Source organism: Boleophthalmus pectinirostris, unplaced genomic scaffold (assembly GCF_026225935.1).
Source record: "Boleophthalmus pectinirostris isolate CB_2022bp ecotype Guang Dong unplaced genomic scaffold, ASM2622593v1 HiC_scaffold_5, whole genome shotgun sequence".
Lineage (NCBI taxonomy): Eukaryota > Metazoa > Chordata > Actinopteri > Gobiiformes > Gobiidae > Boleophthalmus > Boleophthalmus pectinirostris.
The window spans coordinates 28733325-28753880 of NW_026571404.1; the positions used below are offsets into that span (position 1 = coordinate 28733325).

The 20556-nt window shown below is 36.3% G+C and overlaps 2 protein-coding genes across 2 annotated transcripts in view; one reads left to right on the forward strand and one right to left on the reverse strand.

The window, feature by feature from the left end:
• Positions 1-666: 666 nt before the first annotated feature.
• Positions 667-5606, reverse strand: LOC110157245 (multiple inositol polyphosphate phosphatase 1-like). Its single transcript, XM_020921526.2, has 5 exons — positions 5038-5606; positions 3357-3551; positions 2342-2439; positions 2114-2244; positions 667-1578 (listed from the first exon to the last, which is right to left on the reverse strand). Exons 1-5 carry the CDS (start codon positions 5597-5599, stop codon positions 1206-1208), a joined length of 1359 nt encoding a protein of 452 aa, XP_020777185.2. The 5' UTR covers positions 5600-5606; the 3' UTR covers positions 667-1205.
• Positions 5607-7173: 1567 nt separating this feature from the next.
• sgms1a (sphingomyelin synthase 1a) overlaps positions 7174-20556 on the forward strand; it is a 30080-nt gene continuing 16697 nt past the window's right edge. Inside the window, exon 1 of the mRNA XM_055162429.1 lies at positions 7174-7284. The gene's annotated coding sequence lies outside the window, so the exon portion shown is untranslated. The remainder of the gene's footprint in view (positions 7285-20556) is intronic.

The following is a 20556-nucleotide window of genomic DNA, read 5'->3' on the forward strand; positions in this document are numbered from 1 at the left end:
AGAGCGCTTTTTCAGCTAAATGGCATCATGATTAAGTAAACTCTTGTTTATTAGTCAGTTAAAATAGCAAATAGGCAAATCATCGACGTACCCGTTAGGCTTACAAAAAAATAAAATAAAATCAAACATCGGCAAAAGAGCCAATCTGTAAAGTTGATATTTTATGCAGCTTATACGTTACTAATAAGTACGTAAATAATACGTATGCGTATCTAAACACTTGGTTTAAATGCACCCAGCACACACATATAGCCTATTAGTGGGCAATGGCTGAATATATTGTGCAAAACTTTGATACGTACATTAAACAAGGCTAGGCATTTTGGATAAGCGCGCAGCAAGTTGACATTTTTCTGATTTATGAGTGACTGCCCCCTGCTGGATCATCACCAACATGACACAGGTATTAGACAGGTACTTTTTAATTATGGAACTATTAAATATTAAACTAACTTTTAATCTACTCCTACTAGATAAAATAGTAGTAGTAATATTAGTCGATATAAAATCCCATACCATTGATAAATATATGTCTTTAAACATATACACTGCTCATTAGCCTAATTATAACTGTGTATAAAAGGCATATATAAAAGAGTATACGTTTAAAATACCCATATTATACCCATACTATTTTCTGATCTATGTTGTTGTTGTTGTGTTGTGTTTTATTTCATGCACACATGTTCAACACACAAACCCTGCATATTTAGGCTGAGTTCTTACCTCAAATTAAAAACACCCTGTTCCACCTTGTGATGTTATGGAAGGGCTCCACTGTGTTTTTAAACTACATACACCTGCATTAGAATCATTTGGACGATGTCAGCCCTGGAACTGCCCATCTTTCCCCAACAAAAAGTGAGAGGTAGCTGTTAAACTGAAAACTGCCACTATGACATCACAAAGTAGAACAGAGCATTTTCAGCTTTGGAAATGTCGACAGACTTATAATAAAGGATTACACAAACAATGTGTGAATGAAACAAAACACAGCTCCAGGAAAGCTTTTGAGGTGGTAACAACATTATAACATGACTTAAAGCTCACAAGAGTCGGTTTTGTATAATATAGGACCTTTAAGCATAGCTAGGCCTATTATAGTTAGAATTAAATTTTGAGTTTAAACAACAGTATGAACTTGTTCTATTATTGAATGTACTGACTGTGAAGTAATACTTTATCACATGTTAACAGTCTTCATGTTAACTTGGGAAAAGCTGACACTCTGTCTCAAAGTCACACCCCTGCAGCAGCTCCTTGTATCTCTCCTTCACATCTGCATACAGAGGCATTGAGCTCTGGGTGTCACTCAAACCTGGAAACACCACAGTCTTTTCATTGAGCAGCGGCTGCAGTCTGAGCTCCCCTTCTCCACAGTCGTACAGCACCAGGACCAGGTTAGCAGCGTACGGTAGCATGTGGCTAGTGCGGAAAGAACGTTTTGTTTGAGGAGCATAGTTTTCAGATTTGAGAGGTTCACTGTCCTTAAAAAAGCCCATGAGTGTGAGCAGCGGAAGGAGGGTATCTGCATGACCAATTTGGATGGTGGCAGTATTAGTCACAGGCTCACCAGACCTGCAGGAAAAAAAGAAATAAGAAAGTTTTTTTATTCTATACTCTTCTCAAGTCCTGTATTTAAGACATGTTATAATGCTGTTAATGTCTCAAAAACATACCTGGAGTTGTGTTTTGTTTCATTCATACATGTTTCAGTAATCCTTTATTATTATTCTGTCTACATTTCCCAAGCTCAAAATGCTCTGTTCCACCTTGTGATGTCATGAAAGTAGTAGTTTTCAAGTTAACAGATACTTTTTACCTGTCGTTCAGTAGAGACTGCAATTCCAGGGCTGGAATTATCCAAATGACTCTAGTGAAGGTGTATGGAGTTTAAAAACACAGTGGAGCATTTCCTGAACTCATCCTAAATATGTAGGGTTTGTGTGTTAAACAGGTGTGAATGAAACAAAACACAACTCCATGTATGTTGATGATGTTTATGATGAAATCAGAAAAGAAGAAGATCAGAAAATAGTATAATATGGGCCCTTTAGGTAAAAAAAAAAAAAAAAAGCAATGTATTGTTGCAGTAGTAGGCTGTGTAACTTACAGTATCTGAGTTGTGGCCTTTTCCAGTCGCTCGAACAAGTCATGGAACAAAATACAGCTGGATTTAAAGTTGATGTCATGACCGTAGCCTCTTTTCCAGTATTCTCTCAAATCACTGACATACTCCATCACCTGTTAATGCACATACAAAAAGGGGCAAAACAAGTTAATTCTCATTATTTGACTCAAAACTATATAAGTCAGTATAACTTAACTATATAACTTTTACCTTGGCATCCTCCTCGTCAAAGAGCTGACACCAGGGAGAGTTCTTGTTGTTGATGGCAAACTCATAAGCGCATAAGAAAAAAGCAGCTTCAGCCATATCTACAAAGCACCATTTTGAAATGTCAACAAATAATTAGAGATATATTGTGTAGCTTTGCTACATGCTTGTCTTCATATTACAAGTAGTAAAATGTTCATAATAAGGTATTTAACATATCTATCTTGCATTTATTCAATTATAGAATCTCCCGTTTGTCTCTAAATTAAAGAGCCAATTACACAATTTTTTAATCTGTGTTATAATCAAAAACGTACCTGGAGTTGTGTTTTGTTTTGTTCACCCTGCATAGTTATGGGCTGAGTTCTTCTCTCAAACACAAAACACTCTGATCCACCTTGTGATGTCATGTGGTAATACAGGAAGTGCTCCACTGTGTTTTTAAACTCCATACACCTTCACAAGAGTCATTTGAATGATTTCAGCCCTGGATTAGCCCTATTTTAATACAACTTCTCCTGAACAAAATGTAAATGGTATCTGTTAAACTTGAAAATTACCGCTTCATGACATCACAAACAGAGGATTTTGAGCTTTGGAGATGTAGACAGACTAAAACTTAAAGATTACTTAGACTTGTCTGAATGAAATAAAACACAACTCCAGGTATGTTTTTGATGAGGAAACAACATTATATCATGACTTAAACCTCACAAGAGTCAATTTTTTTAAATATGGAACCTTTAAATGATGCCAATCCAAATGACTACCTTTGATTACCTTTCACCAGTGATTTTCTTTTATATATTTTTGAGGAATCCATCCAGCACTTTTATCTGAAATCAGTTACTAACTAATTGTCCAATTGTCCACACGATGTAGTTCAATGCTTAAATAGCTCCATCTAGTGGTTTTTCAGTAATCCTTCCCAAACACATACAAAGTCATTTTTTCTGTACTGGCATGGCATATCTGAAAGAGTAATGGCATGCATATTGAATCTTATGTCGAACATTACCATAAGTTATACGTCTGTGTGTAACATTGAGTTTGTCTTCTATTTTCTCCAGAACTCTGCTCATCTCTGCTCCGTTCTTGAACATTTCCAGCTCCACTACAGCTGTAGAGTTCTTCTCCACATCCTGTACAAACCTGGGACAGTGGTCAAAAAACCTCATGAGGGCATTGTTTACTTCATGCTCAAAGTCCATATCTGTAAAGAGAAGCACAGATCATGTTTCAGGATCTGACCTTTTACTTTTCTGTGTTATGTCTTGTGTAACTGTTTTTGTATTTTGTATTTACCTAGGGACAACAGATGAAAATGATTTTTTTGCTATAATCTGGCATATTTACACCATAATTACACATGTCCATTAATATGCATGGTCCCTATAAAATAAATAAGTAAATAAATAAATAAATTATTAAAGTTGCACTGGGTTACTTTTTCTGGTGTAAGATCTGAGATTTGCTTCTTTCTTTCTTTTATATGGGCATGTTATCACTTTTCTGTTCCAAAGTATGGCATTAAATATATTTACGTTGTTTAATTCAACTACAGGTGTTTTTCTTGCTTATAAATACTTTGAAAAACATGCATTCATACTGTGAGAGGGGTCAGCTCTACAGAGATATGACCTAGATCTTGGCCTGATGGTGCTACCAGCATGTTTTCACGGACATAGTTACATGTAAAGCCATACTGTTGAACATGTCAAAGTAATACATCTAAACAAAGTGACTATTGTTAGGTTTTAGTCATGTTAGAATCTTGTTACCTGCTCAAAACATGCCCAGAGTTGTGTTTTGTCTCATTCACACATCCTGGTAATCCTGGGTTATAGTCTGTCTACATCTGCAAAGCTCAAAATGCCCTGCTTCAACTTGTGATGTCATAAAGGAGTAGTTTTCAAGTTAACATTTACCTTTTACCTTTTGTTCAGTAGAGAAAAAAAGGTATAGGTAGTAGAGGCAATATGTGCATTAAAGAAGTGACTTATTAAAGATTAAGCATAATGTGCTTGATTTGCTGCCCCAAGAAACACCATGTATTGTAACACCTTTTTCACCATTGACAAAACAGGTTATCCTGTGCCTTTGACTCATCCTTCTTTATTATAAGTCAAAGGGGGAAACTGGAGTATTGGGAGTAAAAGCCTCTTGAGGGGTAATCTTTGTACACCATAACAATATGAACTGAAAACAACCCTTTATCCTCCAGATACTAATGCAAATGTTATTTGTCCTGTTTTATGGTGTTCAGTTGTGTTTTGTCTAGATGATGAACAGCCTGTTTTTTCATCAAAAGCATACCTAGAGTTATGGTTCATTTCATTCACACACAACGCACAAACCCTGCAAATTCAAACTGAAAACACTTGATGTCATGCGGTAATACAGGAAGACACATACACCTGCACTAGAATCATTTGGTTAATTTCAACCCTGGAATTTCCAATCTCTACTGAACTAAAGGTAAAGTGCAGCTGTTAACTTGAAAACTACTGGTTCATGACATCACAAAGTGAAACAGAGCATTTTGAGCTTTGGAGACAGAGTAAGAATAAAGGGTTACTCAAACATGTGTAAATGGAATGAAGTACACTCTCGGTATGTTTTTAAAGAGGAAACAACATTATAATGGTTTAAAGCTCACAAGAGTCAATTTCGTGTAACCTAGGACCTTAAAAATTTACCTTTGATGTCCCAGAGCTCAGTCAGTCCCCTCTTGAAGGCCAGGGTGCTGTTGACACACCTATGCTTGGAGCTGGTGATGAACTTGATGAGTCCTCCTCTGAGCTTCTCCTCTGATAAGAGTTTGGGAAAAAGTCTGGACAGTCTCACGGCCAAATGCTTCAGTTCTTCCTCTCCTTTCTCCACCAGCCTGCCGTCCATGTCCTCTGTGTACCACATGGTCCACTGTTCTAGCAACCTGCTCTTCTCACTGGAGGTGTTGCTAACGATGAAGTTGTAAAGACCATGCATCTCCTTAATATTCTTAGTAGTTGGATATCTGGTTCCATGTCTTATAATTGCAGTCATATGCAATTCTCGACATTGAGAGCTCGGAGGATGAAGCATAGATTTGTTTATAGCGAGTGCATCTCTCAGTAAATAGGGATTGACTTCTTCATACCTTCCTTTAGGACCAAAATATCTTGCAATTGTAGGTATTTCATAATCTTCAGTGAGGGCATATCCAAAAAAGACGTGAATGCAATAAAATGATATTGCAGTTTTAAAGTTTGATGTCAGCATTGTTTAGTGGTCACGGTTTAGACCAGATCAATATTTTGGAGAGGTCAGAGTCCAGAAGGGAACTTGATTTGCAATGTAAACAAACTTCAGCCTAGTTCCAGACAAGACAGAATTCAAATCTACTATTCAAATTCAAGTTAATTTAGTTAATTTGCACAATGACAGTTTAGCTGCATACAGCATTTAACACTTATGAGTTAAGTTACACTAGAATTTCACTAGAATAGACCCATTTTCACCTCAAGTCAACTCGAAGGAAACATTCTTGCAAACACACAATCTAACAGATAAGAACTGAATGACCTTTCTTTAGTTTATCTAACACAACATTTAAATTCTTCTCTGCTTCTTTCTCAATAGCTCTAGTTCCAGTAATCGTATGTGTATTTAGTATGATAACATTCAAAATGGGGAAAAGGCCATAAACCCATAAAATATATTAGTAAATTTTTCAATAGTTAACTCATGTAGATTTTGTGATGTAGCTGATAAAAAATAAATGCTTAACTAATGAGAACATCAAAATGGGAAAATATAATTTGAATGAGCCTATCCATGGATTCTAGGGTGAGAAACAATTTGAATGATTTTGATTGGTCCTCCTTGTGTAATGGTCTTCAGAACAGAAAAACAGGAACCTGTGAACAGTTTCAGTCAAATATAGTCTGGCTGTGATCATTTGTGATCTCAGATAGAGTTACTATAATTTACCACTGATAGAAACTTTAACCTACTTTTAGTCTATATGTGCAAACCAAGCTAAAGCCTACCCCATTATATGTTTATTATTTGTACTGGATGTTGCCATAGCTACTTAAATTTATTTTCTTTTATCCTTCAGAAATGTTGTCATAATGAAAATGATGATGGAAGAAAAGAAGGGTACATTATTGTGTCACTTGTGTCCAGAAAAGCGCCATATAAAACTGATGCATTATTATTAGTAGTAGCATTTTTATTAAAACGAATTGTGGTTGACTAAAAAAAGACCGGTTATTTGGTCCTGGCCACCAGAGGGCCACTACAGATGAGTAACGAGAGGGTCATCTCTGACTGTTCCAACATGATTTTTTAGTCATCACTAGATACATTCAAGGACTCTCTTGAACTCCGATATGAAAAAGTTGTAAACGTTTTTATAATACAATCTAAACATTATTATTGTAACACATAAAACTAACTGGTAACTTGTTTGTATTAATGTTCATTTTGTGTACTATTTTCTAATTTTGTTTCAAAACGTACGTATGCGTGAAACACTGTGAACGAATTAGAATACTACAGTACATTCTTACTTCCCAAAACCATTTACCACCATTAACATTTATTATAAAAGCACAGCATAAAATATATACCGCACACAAAATTATTTATGTGACTTTATGAATAAATATTAAACGCCGAGTACAAGATTATGTGCTTTTTTTTTTTTTTTTTTTTTTTTTACAAGAGAATTACTTTAAACTATCCAAGAATTTGAGTGTGAGGGCTCAAATAAACAACACTTTTCATAGACCGTAAACGCACGCTGGGTGACGCCGTGAAGGGAACTCCCCGCTCGCCAGCTCTGAAACCGCCTCCCCGTGAAAACACCGGACAGATTACGCACAGATCTTCCCCGTCACCACATCCACGCACAACCCGGGGACCATTTCAAGCCGACATTTGGACCTGTCGTCTTTAAGGTACGCGTAAATATGGCTGCAAAACTATTTTAACCCATGACACCGCTGTTTTACGCGCAGATCTTCCATAGTTCGCTGCTAGAGAGGCGCAAGTCGTGGCGAGGAGGTAACTGTGCCTCTGAGCTCCAAGTGTCAGCGGTGAAATGCTACGCTAAACTCCCCACTCGAACACCGTTATAGGATCTTGTTTGCGGTTTGTGGAGCTGGTAAACAAACAGGGCCTCTTAGCGGGCCACAAAACACGCTATATACTCCTGCTAGTTAGCCTTCAGAACATTTGCGCCCCTGCTCTTATTCTGTCTCGTTAGAAATAGTGCAATTAATCATCACGTTCTTATATTTTCCATTGCTCCTACTTATACTAATCATTGTCTGTTTATTAATTCCGTTGCACATATTTTAAGCATGCTAGCCTTTTTTATTATTATTAAACAGCTATTACAGTTCAGCGCGCAAAAGCTGTGTGATTTAGCTCTTGCTTTTTAGCTATATGTAGCCTGTTTGCTAGCCCCCCAGAAACGCGCTGAAGACGCCAGCTTGCTTATCTATTTTTAGTGACCAAGCTGTAAGCTCTTTAAGCCACCAACATACAGCGGCTGTAGAGGCTCCAATGGAAACCAATGTAGTTTTCTTTGCTCTATAAGAGATCCCAGACCACCGTTGTTTTGAAGTGTCTATTTGTTAAGATGTGCCTAACCTCTGTTGCAAAAAGGAAACCAAAGAGATTTCCACACACTGCTTACACTCGTGAAAGGACCAGCTGATATCAGTTACTACTGTGCTATTCAAACTATGGTCATTTGTTTTGCCAGTGTCTAATATATTGGAAGTTACAGTGAGGTGGAGACAACTATTCTGCTGTGTAGGTGGGCATCAAAATGCCACAGGCTTCATTTTACTTTAAATATTACTTCTACTACTACATGTACTTTGGCTTTAAATCTCATATCAATTTTTACCTGTTCTAACTAGCTGTTCCTGACATAGTTTTGCTTGTAGAGCTTTCTTATTTGGGTACTGTGTAAACCTAAACAGGCTCTACTACTACAACTTTTTTCCCAAGAGATCTCATGCAGGGGCGTGTCCTTTCATAGCAATAGTCAGTAACAGCAGCTCTTCAGGGTTACTTGAGAGGCAGATAAATTCAGAGACTTGGACAAACTTGGTTCACAAGGATAATGACTTGGGACTAGAGTTGTCACAATCTTCAGTTGTTACAGAGAAAATGAAAAGCACTCTTTAGACAACAGAATGTGATTTTCAACAAGAATGCTTTCTTTTACCATTTAGTCTCATATCTCTGTAAACCCTCAATCGTCCAGGTAGGTTCCATAGTGGTCCATGGGTGTATACTAGTCTGTGTGCTTAAACTTGCTCTGATACAGCTCAAGATCTTTCTAAAGCTATTCCGGAAAGGCTCATTTCTGTCCTGTCAATATGACTTATTTAGTATTGATACCTACTCAAATAAGTATCTAGATCTGACAGTAGTTTTAGGATAGATTTGTATGTGATTTTTTGATACTTTTGACTACCCTACTTGGAACTCAATGAATCAGCACAAGCTCTAACTGTATCCAGAAATTTATGCATTCTCCATAGATCATTATAATAACACCTAAATGTATTAAAATTATATTCAAGTCATTGTGTAATCGACCGGCAACTGACACAGAGCTGACTGTGTGTGAGGAAACAGACTTTCCACAGACAAAAACGGTGCGACTGTTGAGAGCGTTCAAGGGGCAAATGTTAAATCAAGTGAATGGGGTTGTTTGTTGTCAGCAGTTGCGCAGTAGTTGAGCAAAAGCATGTCCGATTTAGACTTAGACAAACTTAACTGATCCACAAGGGAAATTATTTGGACACAGTAGCTCACACATCACAATATATTATAATAACGAAGACCAAAAAAATATATAAATGGTAATAATTTCTTAAAAGGCACATTGTGTAACTTTTCTGGTGGAGCGTCCATCAAAAGTTTTTCTCCATGATGTTATTGCTTTGTCTGGAATGTTTCACAGTGTAGTATTGAACCTTTCTATCTTCATGGAGACCAAACCAGGGCAACTTACAGGTCAAATCTGTGGAGAGGGAGCCCCACTCACAGTAAGAATACCTGTTTTTCTAGGTATTGTTGAGCTATAAAACCACCTGTAACTGAATAAATGTAAGATTGAGCTGGTTTAATGTCATACTGTGGGACATTCAAGGCAAAGCAATGGTATATCCGTAGAAACAAACAGATGACAAGCCCTCCACCAGAAAAGTAACACAATGCAACTTTAAGTAGCAAAAATAGCAAGAGACTGATGTCAATTATGGCAGAATTATATAATAGTATATGTACAAGTAAAACTAAAATATAGAAAAATACAGTAATACAGATATATCTCTCGACGATCAACTAATTGCTGGATTAAGCATAAAGTGCAAAGCTGCATTTTAGGAATTTGGTGGAAACAATGAGTTTTCTGTCGCATGAGCATTCAGCGTTGGTCTGGAATAACTGTCCCAACTGTCTACAAACTGCCTTGAATGAACCCATGAACAGCTTACAAATATGAACTAGTGTTGTCACGATACTAAAATTATCGGTTAACTCCATTTTGATACTAAGGGAAAGTCTACACTGATAATGATGCCACAATGAAGATAAAATGAAGATGAAATGCACCTTCTAAAGTAATAGAATGTAATTTTCATACACAAAATAATATTACTTTATTGTTTACGTTACTATGAGATAAAGATCAAATTTTCTAATTATCTAATTTTGATAGTATCTTTTACTATCTGATTTTCAGCACTTCTTCTGTTAGGTTTTTTTTTTCTGTCTTTTGCTTTTGAGGTTTTTCCTCTTGTTTTTTTTTATTTTTATTTTTATTTTTTTATATAAAACACACTTCCTCTTGTGCTTCATTAGCATATTGATTTTGCATTTTGACAGATGCCCTTCCTGCTGTACCTGGTACTGTCACAGTGACTTCAGTGACTTGTTACCCTCGTGACTTATTATAACATCGATTAACAATATGGCAGCACAAATCAATACACCTTTAACTCAAGCAAATTACATAACAGGTCAATAAATGTTTTACATATTGGAAGGTATACAGTAAATCTCTATATATTTCTTATCAAATTTGTAACTTATTTTCACATTCTTTGTCATAATTTTAAAACACACATATTAGAATGATGTGGATACCTTAGCCACTATGTGCACTACACTTAATTTTAAGGTGCACTGAGTAACTTGTCTGAGAGAGATGTGCCTAGAATATTCCACAGTGTTGCCATAAACGTATTCATCTCCACGGAGACTTGCAACCCAAATCACTGGTTAGATTTGTGGTGAGTCGACTGTCATGGTAAGAAAGTATAGGTTGCAGAGCCCTTCCAAAAAGTTACAGTGCACCTTTAATGTATAATGCAATTTCAATAAATATTTCAGCAGTTGTTTGTTGAAAATGTCAGTTGAAAATTACAATGGCTATTTGCATTTCTATTACCTTAGTACGCAATGACCGGCAGAAGTAACTGTCGTTGACCAAACTAGAAGGCACCAGATGTCATCTCATCCGTTTTGTTATCATTTTATGGCCTTTTTAATGGCTTCAGACTGCTCTGCTCCTCTTCAGCCGTTGACTCCAGATACACTCAGTAGGTTTTTGTTTCCAAATCAATCATAGCGTGTATTTGTACATAGGTCTCATGTCACCACCGCAACCTGAGGGCAAATATTACCTTTATCAAGCTCTGAGCTGTTGTGGGTTTATGTCCACCATCTTTGTTCCTGTCAAAACTCTATTTGCATTGCGTCTTGTTATTTAATAGAAGAGTAGATTCATGGTTAAAAATGTAAACAACAGATGAATGCCTGTCACGATAACACATTTTGAAGCACGATATATTGCTACAGAGAAACACAAAGTAACATCATGTCAGTAAAATATTTAAAAATTTACACTGTGTAACTTCTGGAGGGCCTGGAACTTGTGGTGAAGGGCCTGTCAAATGCTTTTCTCCATGGAGATGTTATTGCTTTTTCTGGAATGGTTCACAGTTTGGAATTAAACATTTCTGCCTTAATGGAGACCAAACCAGACCAGGTTACATGTCAGATCTGTGGAGAAGCATCCCCACTCATAGTCAATATGCCTGTTTTTCTAAGTAAAACCACCTGTAATTGGTTTGACATATCCATAGAAACAAGCAGGTGACAGAGCCCCAAACAAAAAGTTACATAGTGCACCTTTAAAGAGACTGTATCATTAAAAAGCTTGAGCTGCAACAAATAAATGGCAGAATTAACCAATAATTAGCCATAACAGTTATGTTCTATCAGTTACAGCTCATTTTACTTAAAAAGGGCTAAAATATCCACACTTTGATTTATTTTATTAAATTTTTTTTATAAATCAATCAATTTTGAAATATTGAGTTCCAAAATACTTTCCAGATTTCATATATTGAACGATAAGTCAATCAATATTGTAATTGTAACTGTAATATTTTGTGATCCATAATTTTTCTTAAGGCTACAGCAGCCATCTTGGAACAATCTCTAAGCATTCTCGTTTTTCCACTAATTGGGAACACATGAAGCCCTTCCACCCTTCACATGACCACGTCCCAGTTTCCTGTGGCCTACAAATGTTTTTTAGGGAAATCTAGGCTAGTAGCACTTTAATGTAGCCTAGTTTTGCCAAGATAATTTTAGTGATTAGACTTAGTTAGGTAAAAAATAGATGCTCTAAGCGTGTCTCTGCCTGTGTCTTTTGTAAATTCAAATTACCCACATGATAGACCACCGTGTAAAATGCTCTAACCACCATTTTACACAAAGAACTGAACTGAAACACCAGTGTATTTTCTACTTGCAGTTCGGTTTTAAAAGGTAGGGAATAAAATTTGAGCAATTATTTTATTTTTTGCATAAAAATTTTCACAATACTTTTGACAGACATTGTACTATTGAAATTAAAATTAAAGATAATTATTATATTTAACAAAAAGGAATGCCTTAATTTCAGCACCAGCTTGTGTCCCTATATACACCTATCCAGATATTGGCTGGATATCAGTCTCATGATATTCTGGTTGGGCCTTATATTGGATAAAGACTATTTACTGGTTGATATAGTCCTAGGACGTCTCATAATGATTGAAGTTTTATTCACACAGATGTTCAGTAGGTACTTGCTTATAATAATTTAAGTGTGTTTTTTGGGGAAAAGGGCCTTTCTCCACCCCTACAATAATATCTTTTAATGTCGGGTACTGGGTGATACTTAAAGGTGCCCTGTGTAACTTTTTGGTTGAGGCTTTGTCACCTGCTTATTTCTGTGAATATGTCATTCCTTAGCCTGGAATGTTCCACAGTATGACATTAAACAGCTCTGCTTAACATGTATTAAATTACAGGTGGTTTTACCTCTCAAAAATACCCAGAAAAACAGGTATTGTGACTGTGAGTGGGGTCGCCTCTCCACAGATCTGACCTGTAACTTGGTCTGGTTTGGTCTCCATGAAGATAGAACGGATAGAAAAGAATCTGTTGAGCCAGAAAAGTTACACCATTCACCTTTAAAGCTTACGTATCGATATTGCATCTGAAAAAGCGGGATTGGTGCATCCCCAGCTGTAAAGTTAGTTGTACATTATGTGGTAAAAAAGCTCTTCTGGCAACACTAGCTGCAGAATGTAAAGCGATGCACCTTCTATTGTTTAGATCTGCATTGTCAACACTTGAGCTGTATCCCCCCTGTTGGGACTTGCTCAGAGTTTCGTTCCCATTTTGAAGCATTCCAGTTTCACTACCAAACTAAATATCCCAGCTACTATCTTTTTACACATCTGTGACAGACCTACCTTTTAAGAAAGTGCAGGGCATAGTTCCCATTGCCCCGTTTTCTCATATTTAAAAGATGTTTTAGTAAATCTGTAACCCCCACCCTGACTCTATCCTCATCCATAATCTCAAAACCAGGCCCTAACCTCTCTGCTCTGTTACTTTTCTGGTTGAGGGCCCACCAGTTACTTGTCTCCATGGAGATGTAATTGCTTTACCTCAAAAGTATGGTATGAAACTCTCCATAGAAACAAACAGGAGACACCACCAGGGCAGGGGAGATGTGTGAAGAGGTGACCCCACTCACAGTAAGAGTGCATGTTTTTAAAAAGGTATTTTTCAGCAATAAAACACCCATAATTGAATAAATCCATCTTATATAAGTTTAATACAATATTGTGGAACATTACAGGCAAAGCTATGGCATCTCCATGGTAGATTACTCACAACCTGAATGGTAGTGCAGAGTAAACTGACTCAAGTAGTAAACTCATAAATTCAAGTGGAAAAGATGTCAAACAGTAATGTTGAAACTTAACCATAAAGCAGAATTATCCCCCAAAATGTATTCTAAATCTAACATTGTTAAAAAGAAAGAAAACAGAACTGTAATAAATAAATAACAGAATGCGACACTTAGGTAGTTAGTGTGTATCTATAATGAGTCATAGAAGTGATCTATTCAATCCTCTTCAGCTTATACCTTATCATAGTACATAAAGTTAACCACATTCTTTCCACTAGTGCAACGGAAAACTTCCCATGATAAATATTGACCTCTATATTGAACTTTGTGGTGACAGGCCTACTACTAATACAAAAATAAAGCATATCAGAACATATTTGTAGAGGTCCAAGTGTTTTTTTGTGTGTACATTTTCTACTTTTTTCATGAACATGAACCTATTATTGCTTGGGATGTAACGTTATCCAAATCTCTCTATACAGTATTTTCACAATATACATCCCTTTAGTTTGCTAGTCTGTAAATTGTTCCATCTATCATGTATTGAACGTCAATAAAGTAATTATCACAACAGAATCAAGCATGTCCGAACATGTTTGTAGAGGTCTAAGCAGTCTTTTTGCATGGACATTGGCCTATATTATTGCTTGCTGGTCTGTTAGCGTAGCCCCATGTTCCATAATACACAGTCTGTTGTTGGCATTTGGGCCTTGTTGACACAGATGCGTGAAGAGCTGGCTGGGTGCTGTGGTGTGAGCTAATTACTCCCAGGTGAAGAGTCCCACTGCGTCCTATTTTAGAAGAGACTTGAGAGAAGCTGCCACAGAGCTGAGCAGCAGGGGCCTGGACCTCCTAATCACAGACTCATACAGGTGGGCTCTCATTAGCTGATAGTACAACGGCTACAGTCAGAGTACTTCTCTTCTCTGGGGATTTACATAACCTCGATATGTGGCAATGTTTATGGCCTTTACACTCTTATCTAAGTAAATGTTACATATTTTCAAGTGGACTGACATTTAATCTGCAATGGCTCTCTGGCAACAGTTAATCTACCTCTGTTTGGGCAGTCTTGTTGCGTTCTTTTTCTCGTTCTGAAAAGAAAGTAGTTTCATTAAAGGTGCATTGTATACCTTTTTGGTAGAGGGTCCACCTCTTGCTTGTCTCCACAGGGATGTGATACTTTGCTTATAATTATCTAGTATATACGTTATTAAACTTGCCTATTTTGCATTTAATTCATTCCACAATCTTGACCAAGTTTTGTTTCTGCTCATCTTCATGGAGACAGACGAGTTTAATGTTTTACTGTGGAACATACCAGGCAAAATAATAACAGCTCCATAAAGACCCTCTCCCAGAAAAGTTATACAATGTGCCTTCCTCCTTCTTTATTCCTTTAGAATTTGATAAGTTAGTTTTAGAGATGTAATAGTTAATATTCAAATCTCACAGCATCTCACAGTATGATTTTATTGAACATTTTGATTAGCTTTATAGAACTGCAGATAGGTTAGTTTTTGCTTTAAAATACCTTGACTTTGATGTAATTCTTAATTGTCATAATCCCAAGAATTATGAAGATATATAAAAGATATTTCTTAATGTTTTCTGCAATGAAATAGATTATAGTTTGTGTAGTTCCCATAGTTTATTACCTGCTGTTACACTAAAACAATACATTTAAGCAAAGGAGCTTCTCATTTGATATATTGCGACAACCTACAACATAGTTTGACCAGGAATGTCCAAACTTTTTTCACCGAGGGCCTTGTACAGTGTGTATAGGGCCCCTGATACAGGATACTGAAGTGAATCTTTCAAAATGCTGCATCTGACTGTTTGAATGAGCCACTACAGTGTTAATAAGTTCAGGAACATTTATTAAAGATATCACAATATTTTCGTTATTGTTACATCTGTAGTTAGTTTCTCCATTGTGTTTTTTGTGTGTTTCACTATTGCCATGTGCTGAATAAAGTTTTTTGTGCTTACTGGGTGTCAGTTTCATAATATAATCTAGCAATGTAGGTATAGTAGTAATTTTGTTGATTATTTTATTATATTTTTCCATGAATACGTGCCTCAGTGCCTATGACTATCCATCCACTATGTCAATATAATAGAATATGTGTGATTCATTGGTCTTAATGGGGTTAGTCTGTTTGATTATTGCATTATATTTTCTGTTTGGAGCTGTTGCTGTTAAAACAGTAGGGCTAAGCTTGCCTTGTTTTCACTTGTTACGATTCTAGCAAATGCGCTGTTGTACGTGTACTGTAGACGCTACTGAATAAAATAGACTCAATGGAATTTGTCTTTTTCCAGATGCTTCTGTGACATCCCTGTAATCTCTGTTGTGGTTCCCTCCAGGAACTTAGTGTCAGGTCAGCAAGCATACCAGACATTTCTAGCAATCATTTGGTCACGTGACTATCTGTTCCTCTGGGCTGGGCTGTCTATATCTCGTGCATGTGGTCTTAAGGGCTGGACAATGTAAAGAAAGTAGCGTACCAAGACAAGCGTAGGTCTAGTGTTCATCATTGCACTCCCAGAGAGGCACACAACAAGGTGAGTTAGCCACTTGCGAGCATTTTATAGCCGGCCATTACTTGTGTCATTGTATGTGGTTTATTGCTACTGTCAAGGAAGAATAAATGTTGGATAGGTCAAGGTAAGGTCTGGTCATTTCTCAGAAGACATGATTTTAAAAGCTGGAAAATTGAACTCTTTCGTGCTATCAGTGGATATAAATCAGACGGGGTCAAGAACATTGCGTTCACTAGCTTAATGTTGAGTGAAACAAATATCAAAATGGAGACTTCCTTAAAGGTGCATTGTGTAGCTTTTCTGGTAACAAGCCCATCATATGCTTTTCTCCATGGAAATTTTATTGCATTGTCTAAAATGTTTTACAGTATGGTATTAAACCTTTTTATCTTCATGGAGACCAAACCAGGCCAAGTTACAGGTCAGATCTGTGGAGAGGCAATTTCTTTCGCAGTCAGAATGCCTGTTTTTATAGTTTTTTTGAGCTATAAAACTACCTGTAATTGAATAAATGTAAGGTAGAGGTTTTTATTGTCATACTGTGGAACATTCCAGGCAGATCAATGACATATCCATAGGAATAAGCAGGTGATAGACTTTCCATCAGAGAAGTTACACAGTTGCACTTGTAAAGGAACATTTGGAAAGCTAATAGTTGTAGTACTTAAAGAAAACACTTTTGTATTATGTGTAGCTATAACACAGTGCAGTACTTTTAAATGAACATGTTTTTGTTTGGAAAAGAATGAGTGGAAAACCTCTGGAAATTTCTTAATTAGTGGAGCTAATGTAAACTTTTTTGCCTCGGGAATACATCCTGACAAACTGCCATCTTATTAGAGAGAAAAAAACAGGAAACTCATATTTCTATTTTTGGTTACCGAGAAAATCTGCTTAAACTGGTTTTGTGGAAATGACAGAATTTGTGCTTGTCCAGACAGAAATTGATTCTTACAGCAGATAAAAAAGGCTCTTCACACCACCAGCTGTTTTCAAATAAAACTTTAATCTCCACTTGGTTTCAACGAGGGAAGCACAATATAAGAAAAACATGAAATATTTGATAACTATGTGTTGTATTGTGATAATGGTAGTGAGATTTTAATGTATGTTTTGGCACAATATTAAATTTTGTTCAGTTAAAGCCAAAAATTTTCATACATTCAAAGTGCATGTCAAACTGTGTAAACGTAAAAAAAAGCTTAACAGTAACTAAACCAAGACCAGTCGGATGTAGGGCCTAATAAGGAAAATTATAAATACTATCTTCCAATCAATGTTCTTATCAAAAACAGTACATTTCTATAAAATGGTGAGCCCTGTGTTACAGTATATTTATGTTCTTGCAATATCTGTTATTACGTCTGCCAATATTACGATATCATTATTTTTGCAATATGTTGTGCAGCCCTAGTTTTAATGCATTTATTCTGTTATAACCATTTGCATTTTTAAGATTTCCCTTTAAAGGTGCACTGTGTAACTTTTCTAGTGAATGGTCCGGCATCTGCTTGTCTCCATGGAGATGTTGCTTTGTCTGGAAAGTCCTGGTATGGCATTTAACGTATCCATCTCGCATTTACTCGATAACATTTACTGACATAAAACTTGTATTCTTACTGTGAGTGGGCTCACTTCTCCACAGACATGACATGTAACAAGACCCTATAGCATCACCTGCTGTAGAGAAATAAGTGTAATGCCATACTGTGGAACATTCCTTGGAGAAAAAAAAACAGGCAATTGATATTTTTATGCGCCTATTTCTGGTTACTGAGAAAATCTTAAACTGGTTTTGTGGAAACGACAAAATTTGTACTTGTCTAGACAGAAATAGATTCTTACAGCAGATAAAAGACTCTTCACACCACTAGCTGTTGGTGGTGTGAAAAAATCTCCAAAGAAAGAATCTGGTGACAGACCGTCTACCAGAAAAGTTACTCAGTGTACCTTTAAATTGACTGAAGTAGTAAACTCATTGACATTTAAGTAATTATGCGGTCCATTTGGCATTTCTTGAAAGTCAATGAATGATTGTCGATGGTATATTTCACCAAAACCCGAGTCACTGTAGCAGAGTCCTGTGTGCTGTGATCCATAACAGCTGCGTACAGTTAATTTTTAACTGCACTGGCCAGTATCAGTAGTGCAAATATTAGATCTCACTGTTGTCACTGGATTATTGAAGAGATGAATGTAAGCGGATACAGGTGAGATTGTGTTGCTTGTTATTATAATGTCCTGGGGTGGGAGTTTTCTTTTTTTTCATATACAGTTTGGACACCGCCCCGAGGAGGAGAAAGTGCTGAAAAAGTCAAACAAAGCAGCCATTCTTGAGAGGAATCCTTGCGTCTTTGTTCGGTGCATATTGTACGTGGCTTGGGTCAGATATTCCCCATTCAAATACGCCTGCTCCATTGTTAAGCATATCTAGATGCCTCAGTTTGATGCAACGTGAGAAGCCATGCATCAATAAAACTCATCTCGGGATCATCTTGTGAATAATTGCTTTTTTGTTTTGCCTATTTCAGAGCACCTTTTATAGCAAGACCCACTGTACTGGTGCTTGGCTGGGCTATCAGTAATCAGCCTTGCGTATCAGATTAAAGTTTTTCACTTCATAGGTCCCATTGGCCCTGCACCTGTATTGTTTCTCACTTATCACTTGTGCAAGATGGCTGCGTTTTATGACAAACTGCAAGATTGTTCATTAGTTTGTACTTTAAAACAGTTAATAGTATTCATCTGAATTGGTAAATTATTGACAAAGGTAGCAACAGCATTCCAGATTCCTAGAACTTCAATAGAAAGCACCTCCTCAGCTAACAAAATATCTCATCTATCCAATCTGTATTCATAATTAAAGGGCCCATATTAGGCTATTTTTTAAAATCTGTGTTATAATGTTGCTTGTTTCCTCATCAAAAAAATATCTGGAATTGCGTTTGGTTTCATTCGCACATGTTTAAACACAAACTCTGTATATTTAGGAGTACTTCAAAAAGCAACTCCAGTCATGTTTATGATGATTCTAACATCAAAACATCACAAGATACATTTTGCATAATATAGCACCTTTAACCTGTATTAATAAGCATCAGTAATCTTGCATGAATCATTAATTATTCTGTCACAGCTAAAGCCAATCCAGACAATAAGAACCTGGTTTGGAGAAAGGAACTTGACTATTGTTTGTAGTACTAAAAGGAAATATTTAAAAGTTCATTTTTGTTCATTAAATTAATATTGAAAACCATTGCATTAGTTTTAATAAGATAAAATAAAACAGTCATTAATCACTTTGTCATATTCTCCAGCATGTGTGTGTGTGTGTGTGTGTGTGTTTATGTAGGTGTTTGCTGGTTTCAAGTCCAAAGCCTATTTCCTATCAGTTCTGAAGCAGACCTCTTTTGATACAGGACAGGAAACATATGCAGTGAGATAGGGAAAGAAAAGTCAACAGGTAGTGGCTCCAAAGACGTGGATCAAATACTCCAAAATGTAAGCATGTTTCAGATTGACTGATAATGGAAATGTTGAGTGCATTTCTAGTAGCCAAAGTAAAAATAAATATATATCTACACAATTACACAAGCAGATTTAAACCACAAAACAATTCTAAATGTACAATACTGTAAAATAAATAATGATAATAATGAGCTGCAATAAATAAATAAATAGCAGAATGAAACACTTTGTACTTAGCTTGCGTTTGTAATTAATTAATTAAACTTTTTATGTCTTAAATTTTATCATATAGCCAAAAAAATAGCCAAAATGTTCCAGTAATGCAAAGAAAACACGGATGGGGCGAGACACAATTTTCTCGAGACGACACACCACGAGATTGGGTCCACGAGAATGAGACAAGACGAGATTTTGACATAATTTATAATAAATAAGCAGTGCAATCTATTTCACAATTTTGGTTTCACAATTTTTATTTATTGTATGTAATATTTCATCATCATTTTAGGACTGCTTTTTGAAACTACAGCTTCTCAAATTATATAACTCACCAGCTCTTAACAGTTTTTTGTCCAAGCCAAAGATAAATTCAGGGGGAAAAAAATCTCACAAGATTTTTCTCATGTCTGCACAATCTTGAGGCAATTTTGTCACTTGGCACGAGATCTTGTCCCATCCCAGAAAGAAAATATATGCACTCTAAATATTGATCCCCCAAAATATATAGTTCCAGTTTTCATATATTAAACAATACAATGATATAGTTATATATATAAGTATCGTGCAGACCTAAATATAAGCATGTTGGTGGTTGATCGATAGTGAAAATGTTGAGTGCTTTCCAAGAATAATGTATAATACATACTTGTAGTCAAAGCATTACCTGTTTAGACCCACAATATCCAATCTCCTGTTCAGATGAGTTGTG

Bases quoted from the DNA above. Each gene is read 5' to 3' on its own strand.
- LOC110157245 (XM_020921526.2), bottom strand. From the start codon at position 5,599: ATGCTGACATCAAACTTTAAAACTGCAATATCATTTTATTGCATTCAC. The intron at 3,552-5,037 runs GTAAATTTTTAA...TTCTCTTTACAG, and splicing joins TGAGCTCTGGGACATCAAAG to ATATGGACTTTGAGCATGAA. The intron at 2,245-2,341 runs GTAAAAGTTATA...GTGCATTAACAG, and splicing joins TTGACGAGGAGGATGCCAAG to GTGATGGAGTATGTCAGTGA.